Genomic DNA, 23,080 nt, shown 5'->3' on the forward strand with positions numbered 1-23,080 from the left:
GCAGACTCCTCAACCTCCCTCAGCAGCCTGTTCCAGGGCTCCCTCATCCTCACAGAAAAATAGTTTTAAATGGAACTTCTTGTGTTTCAGCTTTTGTCCATTATCTTTTGTCTTGTCGCTACATACAACTGAAAAAAGTGATGCTCCAACCTCCTGATATCCACCATCTAGATACTTGTAAATATTAATGAGATCCCCTCGCAGTCTCCTCTTCTCTAGAAAACAGCCCCAGTTCCCACAGCCCTTCCTCATATGAAAGATCCTCCAATCCCCTGATCATCTTGATGGCCCTGCGCTGGACTCTCTCCAGCACTTCCCTGTTCAACTTGTGATGTGGAGCCCAGAAATAGACACAGGACTCCAGATGAGGCCTCACCAGAGCAGAGGAGAGGAGGAGCAGACCTCCTGGACACACTCTTCTTCATGAACCCCAAGATGCCATTGGCCTTCTTGGCCATGAGGGCACACTGCTGGCGCATGTTTAGCCTATTATGAATCAGGACTCCCAGGTCTCTCTCTGCAGAGCTGCTCTTCAGCAATTCGACCCCCAGCCTGTACTGGTGCATGGGCTTGTTCCTTTCCAGATGCAGGACTCTGCACTTGTCCTTGTTGAACCTCATGAGGTTCCTCTCTGCCCAACTCTCAAGCCAGTCGAGATCCCACTGAATGGCAGCACAGCCTTCTGGGGAATCAGCCAGTCCTCCCAGTTTGGTGTCATCAGCCAACGTGCTGAGGGTACACTCTGTCTTCTCATCCAGGTCGCTGATGAAGATGTTGAACAAGACTGGCCCCAGAACCCATCCCTGTGGAACTCCACTGGCCACAGGCCTCTAACTCGACTCTGTGCCATTGATCACCACCCTCTGGGCTCTGTCATTCAGACAGCTCTCGATCAACCTCACCATCCACTCATTCAAGACACAGTACATGAGCAGTCTGATGAAGATGTTATGGGAACCAGTGTTAAAAGCCTTGCTGAAGCCAAAGTAGGTGACATCTGCTGTTCTCCTCTAACCTAGCCAGCCAGTCATGCCCTCATAGAAGGCTATCAGGTTGGTCAAACAAGATTTCCCCTTGGTGAATCCATGAAGACTCCCTCTGATAACCATCTTTTCCTTCATGTTTAGTGACTACATTCAGGATGACTTGTCCCATCACTTTTCCAGGGATGCAGGTGAGGCTGACCAGTCTGTAGTTTCCTGGGTCGTTCTTCTTGCCCTTTTTGAAGACTGGAGTGGCATTGGCCTTTCTCCAGCCCTCAGGCACCTCGTCTGTCCTCCATGATTGTTCAAAAGTGATGTAGAACAGCTGGACAACCACATCAGCGAGCTCCCTCAGCACTCTAGGATGCATCCCATCAGGTCCCACTGACTTAGGAGTGTTAAACTTCCCCAGTAAGTCTTTAACCTCTTCCTCAGCCACCAAGGGCAAGTCCTCTGCTGTCCAGTTCATCCTATTATCCTTGCTGGACTGGGTTTCCTGAGGACCAGCCTTAGCTGTAAAGACTGAAGCAAAAAGCATTCACTAGTTCAGCCTTCTCTGCATCCCTGGTCACCATGGCACCCTCAGCACTCAGCAGCAAGCCCACATTCCCCTAATCTTACTTTTGCTGCTGATGTACCTGAAAAACCCCTTCTTGTTTTCCTTAACTTTCTTGGCCAGGTTGAATTCGAGAAGGGCTTTAGCCTTCCTGGTTGCACCCTGCATGCCCTGGCAATGTTCCTATACTCTTCCCAAGAAACCAGACCCTGTTTCCACCTCTTACAGATAGGTGCTTTCTCCGTGAGTTGTCCCAACAGATCTTTGTTCATCCATGGAGGCCTTCTACCTCCTTTTGCCGCTCTTCTACGTGTGGGGACACACTAATCTTGGCTTGGAGGAAGTGGTGCTTGAAGAATGACTAGTAGTCTTGGACACTTCTACCATCCAGGATCCTATCCCATGAGATCACTCCAAGCAAGTCTTTGAAGAGACCAAAGTCAGCTCGCTTGAAATACAGGGTCACAATCCTGCTTTTTGTCCCACTTCTTCCACACAGGATCTTGAACTCCATCATCTTGTATAGCTGAGATATGATGATATAGATCAGATACAGATTAAAGTCAGTTAGTTCTTTTTCCATGCTGTCTGTCCAGCTCTAAGTTTGGAAGTACCCTATGATATTCATCCTTTTAACCTTTTCTGTCACACAACTGGGCATCTTATACCTCACGTGCCTTCCCCAAATTCATCTCCAGTTGCAGAAGGGGAAGGAAAAAAAGAATCGTGATAAGGATACTAATCTCACCTCTTAAAGCCTTTTTTTTTCCCCAAATGCTATCCAGTTTTTGCAACGACACTTCCATCATCCAATAAGTGCCTCAATCACTCACAAACATCATGTAACTATCATAACAGGGCTTCCTGCAGTTTCCTCCATGCCATGTGAAAAAGATAGGTACTGGTGGAACAGATACAATAACAAGACAGTCATCTGCTTCCAAACAGTAAGTTAAGACAGTATTAACTTTGATTCTATGCAATGCCTCACATCTAGTGATCTCTTATCAGGCTAACAAATCAAGACTAGCTGAAGACAGGTATAAAGGCTGCAATACCTTTGACTCTCAGATAGCTATAGAATCAGTGGAGAAAACCCAGGAGGAGAAGACAGCTGCAGAAGCAGTGAAGGTCACCTAGTAAGTGGCTAGGAACCACAAATACAGACCTCGAGACCATCATGTCATCAAAACCATTCCCTATCCCCTCTGAGCAATTGAGAGGGGAGGAGACAGAGATATGCGAAAACATTAGAGAAAGAAGAGCCAGCTGCAGAATAGATACCTGGTTGAGGCAGTTATGTTGTTTGAAGTGGTTAGCATGGGGAAACAGGCCATGCAGTCTGTTGTAGATGACTGGGTTGAAGCTTATAAACAAGACAGTAACGTGGCACTTCAAGATCTGATCAACTTCTTTCAGTGCTCTGGCTGTCAAGGCATGGTAACAGCAGAAATGCTGCAAAGTCTGCACATGAAGGATATCATGAAAAAAATGACAAAGACCTCTGATGAAGAAACTGTGCTGCAGTAGAAGTTGTTCATGGCCTATCCTTGAATCCTGACATTTACTTGGCCAGTGCACATGGACAATGAAGACTACTCAGTGATCAGAACAGGATCCTATTGGACGTTTAAGACAAATTTCTGTGAATTTATTGCAGTGCTTGTCCAACAGTGCCAGTGCAACTTCTTACAGGAGTCATCTTTACAGCCCCTTCCCCATTAACAGAAACGGTTTCATATCAAACCATGATACATGGCAAACCTATCTGTCCCAATCTTCATACAGCAGCCCATCTACTTAAACACAGCAAAGACAATGAGTTTATGTCTGACATCATGGTAACGACAAATACCTGCATTTAACAAAAAACAAAGCATGCTGCAATTATTATCCAAGATATCACTTTTTTTTTTTTTAAAAAAAAGCTACTTCCTGCATCACTTGTATTTTTGTGTTATTTCTACAACAAGCATTACAGAAGTAATTACTTCTTTAATCCAGTCATTCTGGTAGCCTGAATACCCAACTTCCTCAAACCACTTTCCATTTTCAAATTCAACCTTCACTAAGAGAATTTCTACATCATGTCTATAGCACGTTGTGCATTTACTTCCTGCTAATGAAATATAATCGAATTCTTACACAGAATAACATCATTCAAATTAGACAACCAAAAAAGATGTATTTTTTACCCTACTATTTGAATTCAAACTAACAGTGACAGCATTAACTGTGATTTCTATTTATTCTACATCTTCCATAAGAAAATTCTCTGAAGAGATGAGCACCAGAGTTCTTGTTTTTAAAACAAAGAATTCATTTACTCAATAGAATAAGAACATATGGATAACTTAACATCACTACTATTTAAAAAAATAGCATTCATGTGGCACATCTCACCTATATAAACTGCAATAGCTTTGCAGTGAGTCTGCTAATATCTAATCCCTACAATGACATGTGACACCCAGTTTTCTATTTTCTGATTAATAAGCAGGCATTTCTAAAATTTGCTAGTTTTCCTCTTTAATCTTAAGTGAATAGTGATACTCAGACTCAACATTTTTAAGTTTTTCAAGTACAGGAAACATGAATACGCTTAAAATTTTGAGCAATCTGCTGTTTGTTCCACTTTGATTTCTAGTAACTTAAATAATCAGAAAAAATAGATGTCTTTTACTGCACTATTACAGATGGCTGACTCAAATCTTTTGCATATACCATGTATCTGACCACTGCATGTACTTTTTTTCATGTTAAAAGGAATTGATACCGCTGGGCTTACTTATTTTGATTAGTAATAATTACAAAGATAGTTAACCAACAGCACACTCAGTTTTACAAGCTGTAAATAGAAAAGGAGGAAGTGTGTTATGTGGTAAAAAAGAGAAAGTCAGAATCTCTTCTAGAGAAGTCCTGAACTTAGTATTCAGGCATAAATCTTATTAAAGAAAAGAGGAGATCTTCCTGAGAAAAACCACAATTCGAACTGCTATACTATCTGAATACAGACAAAGGCATGGGTCCAAGCCTTTTTCTTCTTTTCCTTACCTTCCATCTCAACCCTTGATTTGAAAGACTTCACTCTGTATCTCTTTAGCTGCCTTTTTTCCCGAACCACAGGTATCAGTTATATCAGTATATTAGCTTGACACTTCCAGCAGGTCAAGATCCAATGCCACTGGATTGCAGGCAGCTATGCAGCAACCGAAGTGGAAGTTCTTTCAGTGGAACACTGAAGCAGTGAAATAACACATGTAGTCTATGAAAACTGACAACCCTTTGAAGAATATCTATAACAATAATCACAACTTGTTGCCTTCCAATTACAAGACGACTATTTTCTGCACACAGCAGACCACAAACAAACTTAAGGAAAGATTTAAGTAATGGACTTAGAAAGATTAGATAAGATTATTACTGAGTTTGACTTGTTTTCAAGCTACAGGAGGTAAGAAGAAAGAGTTTTGTGGGAAAATCAAGAGAAGTAAAGCCTTCCAGGTTAAAGATACGGAATTCAGCTTTAGCCACTTGAGGTCTATTCTGAAATCTTAAATCCTGAACTACCAAAAAAATGCATTAAAATGGATGGCATTTCTGCACAAATATCTCTGGCTCATATATTAATACTGAGCCAGCACTTGAGGCTGAAGTTTTGCCCTTCCAGACAGTACTGTGTGAAAGTAAGGATTAATAAGCATTTGGACCATGAGTAGTAACACCTCTCAATTATGCTTTGTTCACACAAAAGCCAGACAAGGAAAGCAGCAGCTGCAATTCTATTTCTCGTAAGCATCAACTTAAGCAGCTCACAAGTAGTACTTCCCTTTATTCCCAATGTCCTCAAAGGCTTTAAACTGTCTCAGAGAACCAAATGAAAATGCTTGCAAATAACAAAATTTCCCATCCATTGAATGTATTTTCAGCACCAAATTTGCAAACTCAATTCTGTTTTCTAGAGGACTTGTTACTTCAAAATACTTCAGAGATATTTGATGTCTTCTATTTTTAAAAGACCATCCAATAGACTAGTCAGCAAATTACTTCAGAAAAGGAAAGCAAAGGAAAGTAGATCCAACACTGGAACATTACCTGCCATCTGGAGGGGCTTAACAAATTATACAGATTGCTGGTATCTGAGTCCAGAGCTCAATCACTTAAAAACCACATCCATCCACATGCAGTCAGTAACTTCCCGTTGGTGACAGGAATTTCACAAAGAAATATTGAAACATCAACAAGAGACTACTTTAGACCTGAATTGCCTATATCCTACAAAATCCTCCCGCTTCATTGTTAACATAAACTACTGACTACAGTTCAAAAATCTGAGGGACTGCTATTGTAGATAACAACATATCTTTACCTTTTTGTCATTAAATAGCTTTTGAGGGATTGCATTTTGTCTAAAGTCACAGAATTTCTTTTACTTAACTTTTAAATTTCTTGAGGTGACTATTCTCTTATACCACGTCTGTATAAACAGAAGCATATGTATATTCCTATTTATTAAAAGGGATGAGCACTTAGGAAAAAAGTAAAAATCTTACGAAGAGAAAACAATCTAAAGCGACATTTCAGGATGTCTTCATTTTCATATTACCTACACCCTTTCTACAAAGGCAAACATTTTGAAAGGTACAAACGAAACGTGCACTGCCAGCATATAGAAAAACCCTGACTACATGCAAGAGTCATAGCATTTTCACTACAGCCAGGTCTCCAGCTTTTCCTATGTCACTACATTAATGTATCTATAAAGAACTCTATGCTACATTTATGTGGATTCAGTTATTTCGTTCTCCAGCTTTCAAGAGCTACCATTCAAAAAATATATCATTTACTGCAGTGGCACTGTCAGGAATGTGTCCTTCAAGGAAACCTGCATAAGCAGCAGTCAAAGATGGGAGAAGAGGAAGTAAAAAAATTTAATTACTGGAAGTTTTTGTCCATATTTATGGCAATCAGCATACATTTATGTAGTTGCATTGTATGTTATTCCATGCAACCTGCAGAAAGAAGCAGATATGAAACTAACTGTTGTAAATTGTCGTAAGATGAAAATGCAACAGATTCAAATATCTTGAAATACCTCTGCTACATGACCATTTTATTCATTTCAAAGGCAAGTGGAAAATAATTCTTTACTGTGCAATAACTATTTTTGCCGTGTGTTGCGCACACATATTCTATTTCCATCATGTATTACCACCAAGCACATGAGATCAGATTATTTTTGCCAGCAGGTTTTCTCAGTTAAGGATATAAATGGCAAAGCAGAATCAGTTCCCTCACCAATAAAGAAACCAGGTGCCATAGCCATTTAGCACAGCAGGGTAAAGGGATAGTTAGCTCATACAGTACGCTGTGACAGCCCACCGCAGAGAACTGAGAATAGAACCAGCAGACTTTCTTCACAAATCAAGACATCAAATACTCACAGACGTAAGGATTTCAAATGGGGGGGATTACTCAATTCGACCTAATACTTCAGGAAGAGATCTGGACCTTAAAACACAGCACTGGGAAGTCAAATGTTCTGAGCTACAAAACAAAAAGAACTGAGTTCTTCATCTAAGCAAACACAGTTACCAGTGGTGTCCTTGGTAGTTGAGGGCTAGTCAAAAGTTATCTTTATCAATTTAGCATTAACAAGGCTAATCAATAATCTGTGTCTGTTAAAGTGACCTTTTCCTGGTTTTAGGCACCTTAAAACAGTTTTTAACCAATTTATATGGAGCATAGATGAGTGAATATAACTTCTGACAAAAAACAGATCCATACACATGCCTTGAAACTACAGCAAATGCTCTAGCCAGTATCTGAAACTAAGCTTGCAGCTTTTGAGAAAATGCAGCAGTCCACAACAGACATGGAATTTAATAATACTGAAGACTGGATTGTCTTCTTTTAAGTAGGATTTTAAAATAATGAAAAGTGTGAGGATTACATGAACTAAAATAGCCACCCTCCATCATGATCATGCTAAAATCAGGATGGTATCAAGCTGGAGTCAACCAAATTGCTCAATATTCCTAGTGGCCTGTTATCATCACCAAATCATGAACAACTTGGTATTATTAAAAGACAGAACCCTGCCTAATAAAGCCCTCTGTGTTTTCTGTGGAATAAATAAAATTCCATTTCAAAATATGCAAAGCTGTCTTGAGAATCTAAAACATATTTATTACAGAGATGTACATGCAGCTTGGAAAGACAGATGACACTCTTTAATTGTCTTAATGCAGCTTAGGATACTAACCCAGGTTTCAAGACATTTCAAAAAGATAAATTACATGCCTTCATTCCTACATATTGAGATTTTTTTCTCCATCCCAAGGCTTCAAATGAAAGATGAAAAACAAATGCACGTTGCTGATGCAGACCTACAATGAAAAGTAAACAACACTTGTAATTTAGGAATATATCTTAAAAACTGGTAAGTAACACCTAGTACTCTAAGGCACTGCATTTCCAGACTCTAGTAAAAAAATGCAACAGTCTACAGGTGAAACAACGAAAAAAAAATCCCTTAAGGCATCTCTTAAAAGTTTGCACAAACTGCCACTTATGAAGGGCTAGAAGCACAGAACGTTTTTACAAAACCTGTGTTTCTACCCGAATAGAACTAAACATACTTGAGACTAAAAATACCTGGAAGGTACATCCCTAAACACTGAGTTCTTAGAGTTCATCATTACACCCTGATTATCATAGAATCATAGAATAGTAGGGGATAGAAGAGACCTTTAGAGATCATCCAGTCCAACCCCCCTGCAGAAGCAGGCTCACCCAGATCAGGTCACATAGGAACATGTCCAGGACGATCCTGAAGTCTACCAAGGAAGGAGACTCCATACCTGCCCTGGGGAACCTATTCCAGTGCTCTGTGACCCTCACAGTTGAATAGTTCTTTCTTATGCTTAAATGGAACTCTTTCTGTTCCAGCTTCACCCCATTACCCCTTGCCCTGTTGCTAGCTACTACAGAAAAAAGGGATGTCTCAACCTCCTGACACCCATCACTTAGAGATTTATAAATGTTAATAAGATCTCCCCTCAGTCTCCTCTTCTCCAGACTAAAGAGCCCCAGTTCCCACAGCCCTTCCTCACATGAGAAAGATGCTCCAGTCCCCTGATCATCTTGGTGGCCCTGTGCTGGACTCTCTCCAGCACTTCCCTGTCCCTCTTGAGCTGAGGAGCCCAGAACTGGACACAGGACTCCAGATGAGGTCTCACCAGGGCAGAGTAGACAGGGAGAAGAACCTCCCTTGACCTGCTGGACACACTCTTCTTCATGAACCCCAGGATGCCATTGGCCTTCTTGGCCATGAGGGCACATTGCTGGCTCATGGTTAGCCTATTATGAATCAGGACTCCCAGGTCTCTCTCTGCAGAGCTGCTCTTCAGCAGTTGGACTCCCAGCCTGCACTGGTGCATGGAGTTATTCCTTCCCAGATGCAGGACTCTGCACTTGTCCTTGTTGAACCTCAGGAGGTTCCTCTCTTCCCAACCCTCAAGCCGGTCGAGAACCCGCTGAATGGCAGCACAGCCTTCTGGGGAAACAGCCAGTCCTCCCAGTTTGGTGTCATCAGCCAACTTGCTGAGGGTACACTCTGTCTTCTCATCCAGGTCGCTGATGAAGATGTTGAACCAGACTGGCCCCAGAACCCATCCCTGTGGAACTCCACTGGCCACAGGCCTCTAACTCGACTCTGTGCCATTGATCACCACCCTCTGGTCTCTGTTATTCAACCAACTCTCGATCCACCTCACTGTCCACTCATCCAAGCCACACTGTCTGACCTTTCTGATGAATACATTACGGGAGACAGTGTCAAAGGCCTTGCTGAAGTCAAGGCAGATGACATCCGCTGCTCTCCCCTCATCTAGCCAGGCAGTTATGCACTCATAGAAGGATATCTGGTTAGTCAAACAGGATTTCCCCTTGGTGAAGCTATGCTGACTCCCCCTGCTATCCATCTTATCCTTCATATGTTCAGAGATAACATTCAGGATGAGCTGTTCCATCACTTTTCCAGGGATGGAGGTGAGGCTGACTGGCCTGTAGTTTCCTGGGTCATCCTTCTTGCCCTTTTTGAAGACTGGCATGACATTGGCCTTTCTCTAGTCCTCAGGCACCTCGTCTGTCCTCCATGATTGTTCAAAAAAGATGGAGAGAGGTTTAGCAATCACATCAGCCAGCTCTCTCAGCACTCTAGGATGCATCCCATCAGGACCCATTGACTGATAAAGCCTTAAGCTTGGCCAATAAGTCTTTAACCTCTTCCTCTTCCACCCAGGGCAAGTCCTTTGCTGTCCTGACCATCTGTTATCCTTGCCGGACCGAGCTTTCTAAGTGTTGGCCTTGGTTGTAAAGACTGAAGCAAAGAAGGCATTCAGTACTTCGGCCTTCTCTGCATCCTCAGACACCAGGGCACTCTCAGCATTTATCAGGGGGCCCAGATTATCCCTTTCCATCCTTCTGCTGCTGATGTACTTGAAAAATACCTTATTGCTGTCCTTAACATCCCTGGCTAAATTGAATTCTAGAAGGGCTCTAGCCTTCCTAGTTGCACCCCTGCATGCCCTGGCAACGTTCCTATACTCTTCCCAAGAAGCCAGCCCTCTCATAGATGGCTGCTTTCTGCCTGAATTGTCCCAGCAGATCCTTTCTCATCCAAGAATCGGGAAAAAAACAGTAACCCTCTGGGGCTGCAAAACCTGTTGAAATGGGCTCAAAGTGACTTCAAGCATGCCACTAGCCAAGTTAAAAAGGACTATGGTAATATCATAGTAATGTTGGTATTCATTACCATACAGGGCATTTTTGGATCTAATGACTTAGATTTCATTGCTGTTGTCATACAGAACAATAGTTTTGTACGGGGTTTTTTTGTACGGGGAGCAGGTAACTCTCCACTCCGTTGTTTGTCTACCCCCCCACCAGCAGTATGCAGAAAAGAAACAGAACAGCAAGGTAAAAAACCCACCTCATACAATGAGATAAGATTAATAACTACAGGGGAAAAAAAAAAGCAATCCACCACCGCCACTGGCAGACCAACGCCTCACCAGTACCCAGCAAAGTCTACTTTGGAAAAAGAACTCCTTCAGTTTTATTGCTGAGCACGATGACATACCTGATGGATGATTCATCTGCTCAACTCAAGTCAGCTGTGCCAGCTGTGTCTCCTCTCTGCCTCTTGCCCACTGTCAGCTGACTCACTGCCAGAGGGAGCCTTGATGTGGTCAAGCACAGCTCAGTGACAGCTAAAACATTTGATGTTTAGCATATTTATGCTTTGTGATTATTCTCCAGAACATAGTAACACATTACATTGTACATAATTTTTCTATTTCAGAATTTTTGGTATTAAATTTCATCAGTTTTCCCATGCCTTTCCAATACTTTTTTTGAAAAAGTCAATGATGTTTCCTTTTGTCTTTCCCTGGTTAAACTAAAGAACTAACCAAATTCCTCTTTCTCATAAATATATACTTCACGTAGAATTTCATATTTTACGTGGTTTTCACAGAAGAAAAATATTTCAGAAAATTCATAATTATTCATTTATTCTAATCAATTAAAAGCATAAGGCAATTCATTCAACTATTTAAAGAGAATCATTTTTAAAATTATATTTATTTTTTTATCAGTAATTAAAATTTACCAAAACATCATTATCTGCTCCAATGACCAAAGATACACTTTAATGCTGCTTTTATACTTTGCAGCACACATAAGCCAGTTGAATGACATCAAGAACAGTATAGGGCTCTGCTGCTCAAAATTATTTCTAAGGACAGATATCCACCATGTAATATAAACCCACACTTCAAATAAATGAAATACATCTTAGTTTGTCATTTCATGTGATCATATTACAGAGTCCAGCCTTAGGTAAGTCTCACACTAGTAAAGTATTTCCCTGATGTTTCCTATTACATTATTGGACACAAAAATGCTGATTCTGCTTGGCAGGAATCACTACGTAACTAGAGGACCAGTTCAGATAGATTTTATTTTTTAGGTAAATCTTGAGTAATAGCCTGAATCTCAAGTCTGAGATGGCTTCTTCCAATGGGGAAGAAGAAAGAAAAATGCTTATATTACCGGAATAAATGAAGCTTTTACATTTCCATTTTTGAATCAGAGGTCTCAAGGCACACAAGAGAATGACTGGTCAATGTTGTTTCATACTCTTGAAAAGGCAAATCTCAACATTACATCAATCAAGGAAAAACAACAGCTAAAAAGATGGCTCTCTATCTGGCTTACATAATTTATCTTTCACCAATAGCCTGATGTTAAATTTGTTACTCATCAGCTTTGTGCTCACAAATGACAGTGAGCTACACTCTACAGCTCATTCAAGACCAAAAAAGGAAGAAAAATTGCATGGAAATATCCACAACTAGCATCCCAGATGAACACAACCAATTACTAAAAACTTTTTTTTTAAGTTTATTCTGTGCAATATTAGCTATGAATAAAGTTGTTGCTACTTTCACTAGACCCTATGAAAAATGTCAACACAGGAGAAAAGTACACTGCGATTCAAACCACTTTCAATTCAATCAGTGGAAGAACATAGTCTCTCTTAGACAGAAATACGCTGTTTTTATAAATTGCTTTGAGCACCAAGTAACTAAACTAACATTGTAATTACAGAATGTAAAATCTAGAGAAGGAGGTACAATATTTCACAGAGAAGTTTTTAGAACACACAATGTAGCAAGAGAGATGTCTAAACAGCTATCCCGCACAAACAAGACTGTTGAAAAGCATCCTGCATCTCAAGTAAATAGATAGAAGAAGGAACCAGGCAGCTACTGAATCTCTTCTGTTGAAGTTCATCCACTCCAGTGCACTAATTACACACCCAACCGAAGTGAAAGCTTCCCGAGTACTTTTATTTATCCTGGGTTTTAAGCAAGTTCCTCTGAAATTTTATCTCACCAGTCTACTATCTGACTACTGAAGAGTGCTCCTCTTCAGTTAGATGTGGGAGAAAATACAATTAAAAGCTTGCAGGTCAACGTAAGGAATGGGAGATCACTCACTAGCTATCATGATGGGTAAAACAGATTCCATTCTAGAAAGATAAATTTAATTTATCTTTCAATTTTATGTTTCAATTAATTTATCTAGCCAATTAAGAGTTGGATAGTGAGAAACAACAAAACTAAAAACTTCTTACCCCACCACTCCCTCTTTCTTGGCTTAGCTTCACTACTAACTCTTCTGCCTCTTTCCCCACTGCTGAGGAGCACAGGGTGAACGAGGAATGAGGGCTGCAGAAAGACCGTAACACTTGTCTCTGTCATCCCTTCCTCCTCACATTTCTCTCCTTCTCTTGCATGAGCTCCCCTCCCACAGCACACAGTCCTTCACAAATTGCTCCCAAAGGCTACAGTTCCTCATGAACCGCTTCAGTATGTTTCCCTCCCGTGGGGTACCATACTTCAGAAACAAAGACTGTTGCAATATGGGTCTCCCATGGACTACATCTGCCAAAAAATCTGCTCCCATCTAGGCTACTCCCCATAGGCCAGAGGTCTTGCCAGGAACTTGCTCCTGAAAAGGGCTCTGTAGGGGCTTCAGCTTCCTTTGGGGCATGTCCATCTGCTCCAGCATGGGGTTCCTCACAGGCTGCTCCAGAGTGTCCTCTACGAGCTGCAGGGGAACAGCCTGCTTTGCCATGGTCTTCTCCTTGGGCTGCAATAGAATCTCTGCTCTGGTGTTCAAGCAGCTCCTGCCTTTCCTTCTTACTGACTTTGGTGTCTGCAAGGCTGCTTCTCTAACATTGTTCCTTACTCTTCTCTCTCAAAGATGCTACACGTGGTTTTTTTACTATTTCTTAAATACGTTTTCACAGAGGAGCCACTAGAATCAACAACGGCTTCAGCTCTGGGTAGCCATAGGTCTATTTTGGAGCTGGTTGAAGTTTGCTCTGTCCAATACAGGGACAGGTCCTGGTCTCTTCTCACAGAGGCCATCCACACTGCTACCAAAACCTTGTCATCTAAACTCAATAGCTGATTTAAAAATTGTATTCCCAACTATAGAATAACTTTAAGAAAGCTGAATTAAAAAAAAAAAAATAATCCTTTCCTATAATTTTCCCAAGTCAAGCATCACCAATGAGAATGCAGGTAAGCCATTCTTAGCTGAAAGTTTCATAGCAGATTAGAGTCGATTGAAACATTGCACTGTTGTTGGCAGTCCCATCTAACTCCCTACACCATCCTTTGTGTCTGCCTTCTCAACTAGAATGGATTACTCTTCTGGAGATAAAGAAAATAAAGATGGCCTATGAAATGAAGCAACTTTTATTTGCTAATTTCCCAGTACCCTGTTCTACAATTAGCCATACGGTTGAGGTAAACATACGCTGAACTATATTACAAAACTAGAATCCTTTTACGTGATCAGTTAGGAAGAAAGCAGCTCTGCCTATACTTATGGCTGAGAACAAACTTTTCTAGCTCTCAAAAATCTACAGTCATTCCAATTTCTTCTGAAATCCAGTATGTCTCATCAAGGTAGAAGATACAAATTTAAGTTATCTGACTTGAGGTATTTCCAAAAGAAATACAATTAAACCAGTTTTTCTTATTGGCATATTTTTTTTGTATAGATGAGGGGATTAAATCACTATCCCAGCTGCTCTCTTTATTGCCTGGGCTGTATAACACAGGTTCTGGAGAATCATGACAGCTATTACTTCTTTCAGAAAAATAAAATCAGAAACAAAATTAAGAAGAAAAAGAACCAGTACCAGACAAGTGCAAACTCAATGTGAAAAAAAATATAAACTCCAAACTCAACAGACTACTATGTACACACTCACAAGACACAACAGTCACATAGCTGACCAACCTGCCAGATTGCACATAACTCAGGTTGCCCTCGGGAAAACGCAATTGTCATTGAGCCTAGTAGTCTACAAGCAGGCAGCACCTGCTTGAATCTGAACCTTGGTTAAAGTCTACAATGAGAAAAAGGAACCTAACTACAGTGTACTTCTGAAATAATTTATTTGGGGGAATTAAATATACATACAACAAAAGAAAATATCCAGGAGACACTAAAATATTTCCATGTGTGATCTGAATTCTCAAAAGAGAACAGTGGAGTAACAGATAAACTGTTTTCTCACCTCCTGTGCAGGAGCTGTAATCTGGAAATCTAAAATATGCTCTGGGAAAATATAACCTCTCTCCTTGCTTGCTTAAAAGAGACTGGAGGTAAAAAGTAGACTACACCCACAGTAATATTTCCCTACTAATCTTCCTACTTCTACAAAAAAAGGAGCAGGTCAAATATCTGATAGCTGTTATGGAACTCGTCCTCCACATCAAAACCTCATAAATGAAGAAGTCTTCAAGGATCAGCTCTACCAGGCTTGTCTACTTCAGAAACTCCTGCCAGAAAAACTACACCAGCTGGAAATGGCAGCCAGGAATTGCACACCATACAGACAATTCAGCTGTGCAAAATTCTGATGTAGACACATCATGGCAAAAGGAAAAGCATTGGTGTTGGCTTTACTCACACCACATACCTAATGAATTCTTGATGGCTGAAAGATTACTTTTGCTTCTCCAACATGGGGTTTTAATGGCCAAGTTGCAGAGATTTTTAGGTTAGAGTAGACCTAAAAAGCTTTAATACTCAAATTTTTCAAATTGTCTTAAAATCTGATTAAAATAAAAAATAAGTTAATTATCCATATTCTGATATGTCCCAAAGATTTCTGAAATAAAGTTTTCAAAGAATAACATTCAGAATAACTAAACTGAAACTAAAATTAAAATTTAGGACAACTAAAAATCACCCTAAAGCTCTCTTTGTGTGCATGCATATACATAGCAAGTAACTTACCAATCTCACCACTTGTATTTCAACTAGTGCAGTTTGCATCAGAGAAGCAATACTGAAGAGCCTGTTCTTAACAACTACTCTAAAAACAATGACCGAAATGATATCAAAGAAGTGAATGTCTTGTACCTGAAATCTAGTTTTCTAACTCTCTTATGTAAAAAGAAATTCAAAAGTGGTCTATTCCTCTAAGGAATCATAGCATTTCATTCTCCTCCCATATGAGATGACAGATTTTTTTCTCCATATCAACAAAGGGTGGATGGATGCAGGGAAATCTGACAAAAACTCACACGGGGACTTTTAGGAAAGAAACATTCATAGATTTAACTAATGCAGAGTTAAGCAACTGTCCTGGTTAGCCAGGCAGCAGAGGATGGAAAATAAAAAAATAACTACTCTGAACTGTAAAACAGTAGCATGGGGGTTTGCCTATCATTCTGAGATGTAAACTGAACCAAAGGAGGTTTATAGGCCAATAGGTTTCTGGCCAATAAGTTTCTGCCTGAGACAAACATATGAGGAATGTATCTTTTTAAAACACACAGAATTGCCTTCTTGACAGAATATGAAAAGAGGGCTGAGGAACACGACAGTCCTAAGGGAAACAACAGTACAAGAAACAGCAGGCAGAAAGTGTGAAAAAAATAATGAATATGAAAGGAGTCTGTTTCTTTAATTTCGGTAACCATCAACCAATAAAACTGTTTAAAAAGAAAAGAATACTATCTGATCTCAAATATCCATATTGGATATCCAGTTCATAATCATGCAAGAGACGATAATGCCCATTTCACATCACCATGCACAGATATAAAAGTGGGAGACAGAGGAAGGAAAAAAAAATGTAAAGGAGAAGATCTGGAATCATACAGCAGGCTTCAGCTTGCCAAAACATCTCCAAGTGCAAAATCCTATAGTAACTGCAAGTTCTATAAATATTATTTTGCCTTTTATTCAAAACCTTAGCAAATTGAACAATAAACGGTTTAAGGCGCAATACCAGTTTCAGCTCTTCAGACCACAAACACTACAGAACACTATCTGAAAATCAAAAAAAGTAGCTCTTGGGAAATGTATTTTTTTTGTACCCTCTTTCATACCTCGAACACTTAAGATCAAAAGAAGCTGTAAGACTATCTCAACAATACACTGCCAGTGCAAAGTAAGTAGTTGTGGGCAGTCCTTCCTTCCTCACATTACTGTATCTCCCAACAGTGCACACATACACACACACTTTAAAAAGTTTTCTGAAGACGAAAATCCTGAACATCTGCTCACAAAACTAGTTAAGCAGTACTACTAACATACATGTATTAAAATTACATTCATTATGAAAAAATTAAGCTAATCAAACTACCTACATAAAATGCAATTCTGCTCCTTGTGTGAAGGCAGTACAGCTCTTACTTGCATTTTTACCATGGGACACCTGCTTTATCCCACACATAGACTACACTGTCCTTGAGGATGGAATGCTGCCAGGAAAGAAAAAGACTCCCTGCACAGACTCACCTACCTTGGCTGCAGAACTGCCCAGGCACACGCCGCAGGCTTATGTAGGCCAGGGCTAGACATACGTGTTCACTCCACAAAGGTCAATATTTTATTTGGTTTTACACAAGGAAAGAAAGGAGCCAAGAAGTGACTCAGAGTCAGAGCACTTCTGATAGAAGCACAAGATGGCTCCATAGACATAATGCAATCCTTACTCCCAGCCAAGCTCTTCTTTGACTTCCAGGTGTCCCTTTTGACCAGTGCTATAGCATTATTGAGGAACATTCTGCAATCACGGATGATACAAAAAAACAGTAGTAAAAAGTGAATGTTTATCCTTATAAAAGGATGCAATTGCTGCCACATCTCTACATTCTTAATACATTTCCTTTTTTCCCCCCTCTCATTTCACCATGTGAAAATTCTATAATTTGGAATCATACTCAAATCCACATCAGCCATGAACTGAGTGTAACTCTTTTAATCACCCACACTATCGTTTGGTGAAAAACAGTTGTAGACTAGCCCTTAGAAGGAAATAAGACACTTGGCTTGTGGCTTTCACAATTTCTTGTTGATAGTTGAGGAATGGCAAGATTTAAGGATCTTGGATTTCATTCCACACATAAGAGGGAATTACATTCTAAGACAAAGTTTCTCAATCTGTGGTCTGTAAAACATCAGATGGTGGTCCAAAGAAATCATCATAAAAAATGTATTTTTAAAAACATACATTCCCACACATCCAAGTAAGAAAACATAATTGAGGAAATACAAAAAAATAAAACAAACATTCAAAGTTTAGCCTAATTGAACTACACTATAATGCATAAGAAAATGTGACAACGTTTCACAAGATGATCCTTGTATATTTTTAAAAAAATTGACACTTCATCCTTTAACATTTAAATCTGAAAACACTTTCTTCTGCTGAATTTCCTTAAGAAATTTCCTCACTCAGAAAATGCCTTGTTATGTCCAATATGTTCTTAGAATCATAGAATGGTAGGGGATAGAAGAGACTTTTAGAGATCATCTAGTCCAACCCCCCTGCAGAAGCAGGTCCACCTAGATCAGGTCGCATAGGAACATGTCCAGGACGATCTTGAAAACCTTCAAGGAAGGAGACTCCATACCTGCCCTGGGCACCCTGTTCCAGTGCTCTGTCACTCTCACAGTAGAATAGTTCTTTCTTATGCTTAAATGGAACTCTTTGTGTTCCAGCTTCATCCCATTACCCCTTGTCCTGTTGCTAGATATCATTGTAAAAAAAGGGATGCCCCAACCTCCTGACACCCATCCTTTAGATTTTTGCAAGTATTAATCAGATCCCCCCTCAGTCTCCTCTTCTCTAGACTAAAGAGTCCCAGTTCCCACAGCCCTTCCTCATAAGGAAGATGCTCCAGTCCCCTGATCATCTTGGTGGCCCTGTGCTGGACTCTCTCCAGCACTTCCCTGTCCCTCTTGAGCTGAGGAGCCCAGAACTGGACACAGGACTCTAGATGAGGCCTCACCAGGGCAGAGTAGACAGGGGGAGCAGAACCTCCCTCGACCTGCTAGTCACACTCTTCTTGATGCATCCCAAGATGCCACTGGCCTTCTTGGCCACAGGGGCACATTGCTGGCTCATGCTCTTACCTCCATTCAGCTTCTCTAAACCATTACCTGTCTTCTCCAAGTCCCTCCATGCTTTCTCTAGTTCCATTCTCTCTACAGATACTCCTTAAAGTCATATATAGAAGCAACCCATATAGCCACTGAGCTCTTTCACCCCATTTATACATACAAAATCTGACTAAAATCTTGTCTCACCTTGATTCAGTTACCAATGTTGGAACATCCTTTATTTCACTGGTTGAGCTGCAGACGGTTTTTTTTTAGGACACTTCTTTTACCTGTAACTTGTTTTAAAAATTACAAACATCTGGTCCACATCCTACACTCCTAGGACTAATCTCCTTTCTTACTTTCCACACATAAATGTCTTTGCATCTTGTCTACAGTCAGCTGTGTATGTATACTCATTTTTTTTTTTTAGCTGGACAAGCTGAAAACAACAGCTACGTTAAAGCTTAACACCAAAACAACTCTGCAAAGTCAGCCAGAAAAGAATACTAGAGAAGTACTTGGAGGTCATAAATACAATACAAATAGCATACCTAAGATCTTCTCCCTCAAAATCAGTACTTCTGCTCTTTTATTTCCTATGTAACACTACTACAATTTTAAATTTAAAAAATAGTTTTAAAAAAGCAAAACATTGATACCAAATCTCAACTAAAGGCCATCTTTCTTATGTAACACTGAACCTGAAATCCCATTTGCATGTGTTGCTCTGATGCTGATCCTCATCAATTTAAAAACCACAGCTTTCAAACTTTTCCTGAGGATAACTGTTACTAACTGCTCTTTAAAACTTGTTGCTTTAAAATCAGATACAATCTTTAAATATGCTGATTAATAATGCACACATATTTAACCTAATTATATGTATTACTAAATGCTGAATTGATTACTTCCTTTATTCAGCACAATTCTTTTCACAAGCCTTCTAAGTGACAAACTGTACGTAGATGAAAATAGACTTATTAAAAGCAACAAAAAAGAATTTTAAGCTCAACTAAAAGTACTTGAATGTGTCATGCACAAAAACTGAAAGAATTACTTTGCATTTAAAACTAAATTAATTGTATTATGTGTAGGTAGCAAGCTTCATGACTACATAAATTATCAGAAAGACTTCAGAACTGACCTCCTCCTTTAACCTGACAGCTCTACTTGTATATCAGAAAAGAAGAAACTTGTCCAACTTCTGTTTCTAGTTTCAAAAAGATTTAAATTAAACCTGAACAAAGAAAGAATTGGATGGGACATTTGAAAATAAGGAGTCTATTCACTTGGTATCCATTGATGACACAAATATTTTAACTGATGTTGACATGTTGACAAATTCTGTTTCCCAGTGTTTGGTAGTTGAGAGCTTTTGTTTTCCTGATCATTTTGGCTAGACTGTACTGCTTGATAACGTGGGTTGGGTGTGTACTGTGTCTTTTGTTTGCTTGGGGGTCTTTTGAATTTGAGATGATATACAACTTTATCTCCTTCATTAAAAGTTGGTTTTAATGTGCTTGAAACATGGTTTTGATACAGCTTTCCACACAGCTTCTTTATATAGCCTCCAGCATTATTTGGTCCACATTCTGGAGTACGTGCAAAACTTTCTAAGAGCTCAATTAAACAATTTTTCACCACCATGAATGATCTATTACATATTTTGAAACACTTTATGACACAGAAAGAATAAAACTGATATTTGGTTTTTGTCCGCAATTGAGAAAAATAATAGAAAAATGTTTTGTTTGCTACTGAGATTAATATATACAGAAGACATGTTTCCTTGGAATCCAGGCGTTTTTTGTGCAAGATACAACACAGATTTCCAGTTTCTCACGAAAATTAAGTTTGCATACCAGCACAGAATATCCCTGGGACTTCACTCCGGAATATAACAGTTCGTACTTTCTTATCAGATTTCAAAGAATCCACAGCTTTTGACATCTATAGAGAAAAGGAGGAAGGGGAATAACCAAACACTTTTAAAAGTGCTTAATTCCAATATTTCACCTTTATACTGAAAACTACTCTTTTCACTTACCATTTTTAAAAGGTTTCTGTTAAGTGCATTCTTGGCATGAGATCTGTTTAATCCAAGCACCACAATTCCTGGAGGGGAAGAAAAATTGTATCGTTGTTACAATGTAGTAAAAGATATATTATCTATGTAAATTATTGTTTTTATATTCCAGAAAAAGAATCAGGACTGAAAAAAACTGCTCCTGTAACCCTTAACTACTGAACTTTTGAAAGAAAACAAATTTACTTACTTTTTCCAATGTTAAAACACTTCAGTGAACGGAAATCACATTTACATTAAGAAGGAAAATATGGCTCTAACAATTTTTACACAGAAATAGTGCTTACAAAGGCTGAATTAGACAATTACACCCAAAAATTCCATGTTTATGTGTGAAGTGTTGACATGCAATTAGGAAAGATACTTAACTGTAAAGCAGATGTTTTCACCTTTAGACAAGTCTGCCTTCAGAGTCATCTTAAAGCAAGAAATGCCACCACAACTAAGACTAGCAACTCTGGTACAGGTAAAAGGAAGTCACAAACCTAAAATGCTACCAAAGGAAAATGAGAATTTGTGTTTAAAAAGAAAAAAAAACATGTAAACATTCTCCTCCAAGACACATAAACTGCACTCAATGCTTGGTATACAGCTTCAACTAGACATTTACAGCTCCCTTAGCCCATTTAAGAGATCATTTGTCTCACTGACTGATTATGTGTTCATTGGTTTAAATGTTACAGCAAAAACATCATTTGTTTGTTTTCATTTTATATGCCCCACTCAGATTAACTGGCATGATTATCAAACAGAAAAATTCTGAAAAGTTTATCTTGGTAATGTCTAGTTTACCAAGCCTATTGCAATGTTTTAGACAAGTACTTCCTGAACACACCAGAGTTCCCTGAATTCTAAAGACCAGCATACAGTCTTATTAAATTGACCTGGCCCTGGTAAGGTCTTATCAAATACAACACTTCTTTTACTTGGAAAATGTAAGAGTTAGGGGAGAAAGACAAATGACTAGGACACAGACCAGGAATGAAAGACAAAAAGAGAATGTTCTATCGCTAACAAAAATGTCCACAGTATTGCATCAATCTACACGGCAGAAAAAGACTTCTTACTACTTTATCACTCAGCTTTGCACCTATAACACACATGTAACCTGTCTTTTGTAGCCTCCACAGGTCACCTGTCTTGTCATCTCAGCACATATTACTACACTGACTTCAGAGAAACCTGACATCCCAAAGGACTGAACCATCAGTGCCCACCCCTCTACCCCTTCTTCGTTCTATGTGTATGGGCAAATGCATGCACATAAAACAAGCCATCTCCTCCTCTTTCTGCAGCTAACAGTTTGAAACAGTCCTCCATTCACCAGCTACCACTCTCAAAATTCAAACAAAAATGGTTAAACCCAAGTAATGGAGTATATATGCCTCTTGCTTGCTCCCAAGGTACAATCAATTGCTATGTATAGAAATGTTCATTCTCCTGTTCAGTAGGCCTCAGGAACAAATTCCCACTTGTTCATCCCAGTGGCTGGAGATATGCATGTAGCACCTCCTGCAACAGTCCTTATTCAGCACTTGCACAGGAATCTGTTTCTGTTTTGTTGAGCAAACAAGAGTAGTGCTGTGGCACTTCTCTTGTTAAAACTTCTTCAATAGGATTACTCCAAATTCAAATACTTAACATGAATACATCACATAAATGCCAAACCACAAGTTAAAGCAACATAAAAAACTTGAGCTGCCTTTGATTTTGAAATCTAAAGCACTCTGCAATCCAACGTTTGAATAAATTGGAGATGTTATCACCCCAAACTTTTCCTCAGTTAGGAAGTAAAGTCTTTTTCAGAAGCATGTTTTTTACAACAGCAATGATGCTTTTTAATTACGCTGGTATTTTTCCTCCCCCCACTGGAGCCGTAAGACCGACGGCCTACCACCAATATTAGCGTATTCAAAAGGAAGCTCCAATTAAAGCATATTTTATACTTTATTCCTACAAAGTTATGATCTTTGAAGACAAATCAAACAAGTTGCCCCCCTCTCCAGAAAAACAAGAAGTAGATACAGATGACACCCACAGAGCTGTTCTGCTTCTTAAACAGTAGGAAAAAAAAAATAAAGTAAGAATTGCAAGAGGAGCATAAAATATTTACAGGAGAAAACTATATACTGCAGTGATGTATACAAGAAGATATTCCTTGAATTCTTGTTTGTATCAGCTTTGTTCTAATATGCCACTACTACAGTGCCTGGGCATCCTTAAAACAAATACTTAATGGTTTTTAGTACAGCTGTGAGATTTGAGAAGTTTTCCTGATGTATTGATCAGTGACCAAGCTACAAATAGATTAAGTACCTGCTGAAAGTCCCATAACAAACCAAAAAACAGACTTTCTGATTTCCAGCTCCTAATTTAAACCTTCTCCCTTCTCCAGTCCATCCTAAGAATCTCCTAGCAAAAATTGTTTAAGGCAAGTTTTCTCCATTTTGCACAATTAAC

At 39.4% G+C, this 23,080-nt stretch overlaps 1 protein-coding gene across 2 annotated transcripts in view; it reads right to left on the reverse strand.

The window, feature by feature from the left end:
- Positions 1 to 23,080, reverse strand: part of AUH (AU RNA binding methylglutaconyl-CoA hydratase) — a 109,911-nt gene that overhangs the window by 82,561 nt on the left and 4,270 nt on the right. For both annotated transcript variants that reach the window (XM_062017692.1, XM_062017691.1), the window contains exons 3-4: positions 20,582 to 20,649; positions 20,397 to 20,484 (exon numbers count right to left, since the gene is read on the reverse strand). In XM_062017692.1, the coding sequence (XP_061873676.1) occupies positions 20,397 to 20,484; positions 20,582 to 20,649 (156 nt within the window). The remainder of the gene's footprint in view (positions 1 to 20,396; positions 20,485 to 20,581; positions 20,650 to 23,080) is intronic.

This window comes from Colius striatus, chromosome Z (assembly GCF_028858725.1).
Source record: "Colius striatus isolate bColStr4 chromosome Z, bColStr4.1.hap1, whole genome shotgun sequence".
Lineage (NCBI taxonomy): Eukaryota > Metazoa > Chordata > Aves > Coliiformes > Coliidae > Colius > Colius striatus.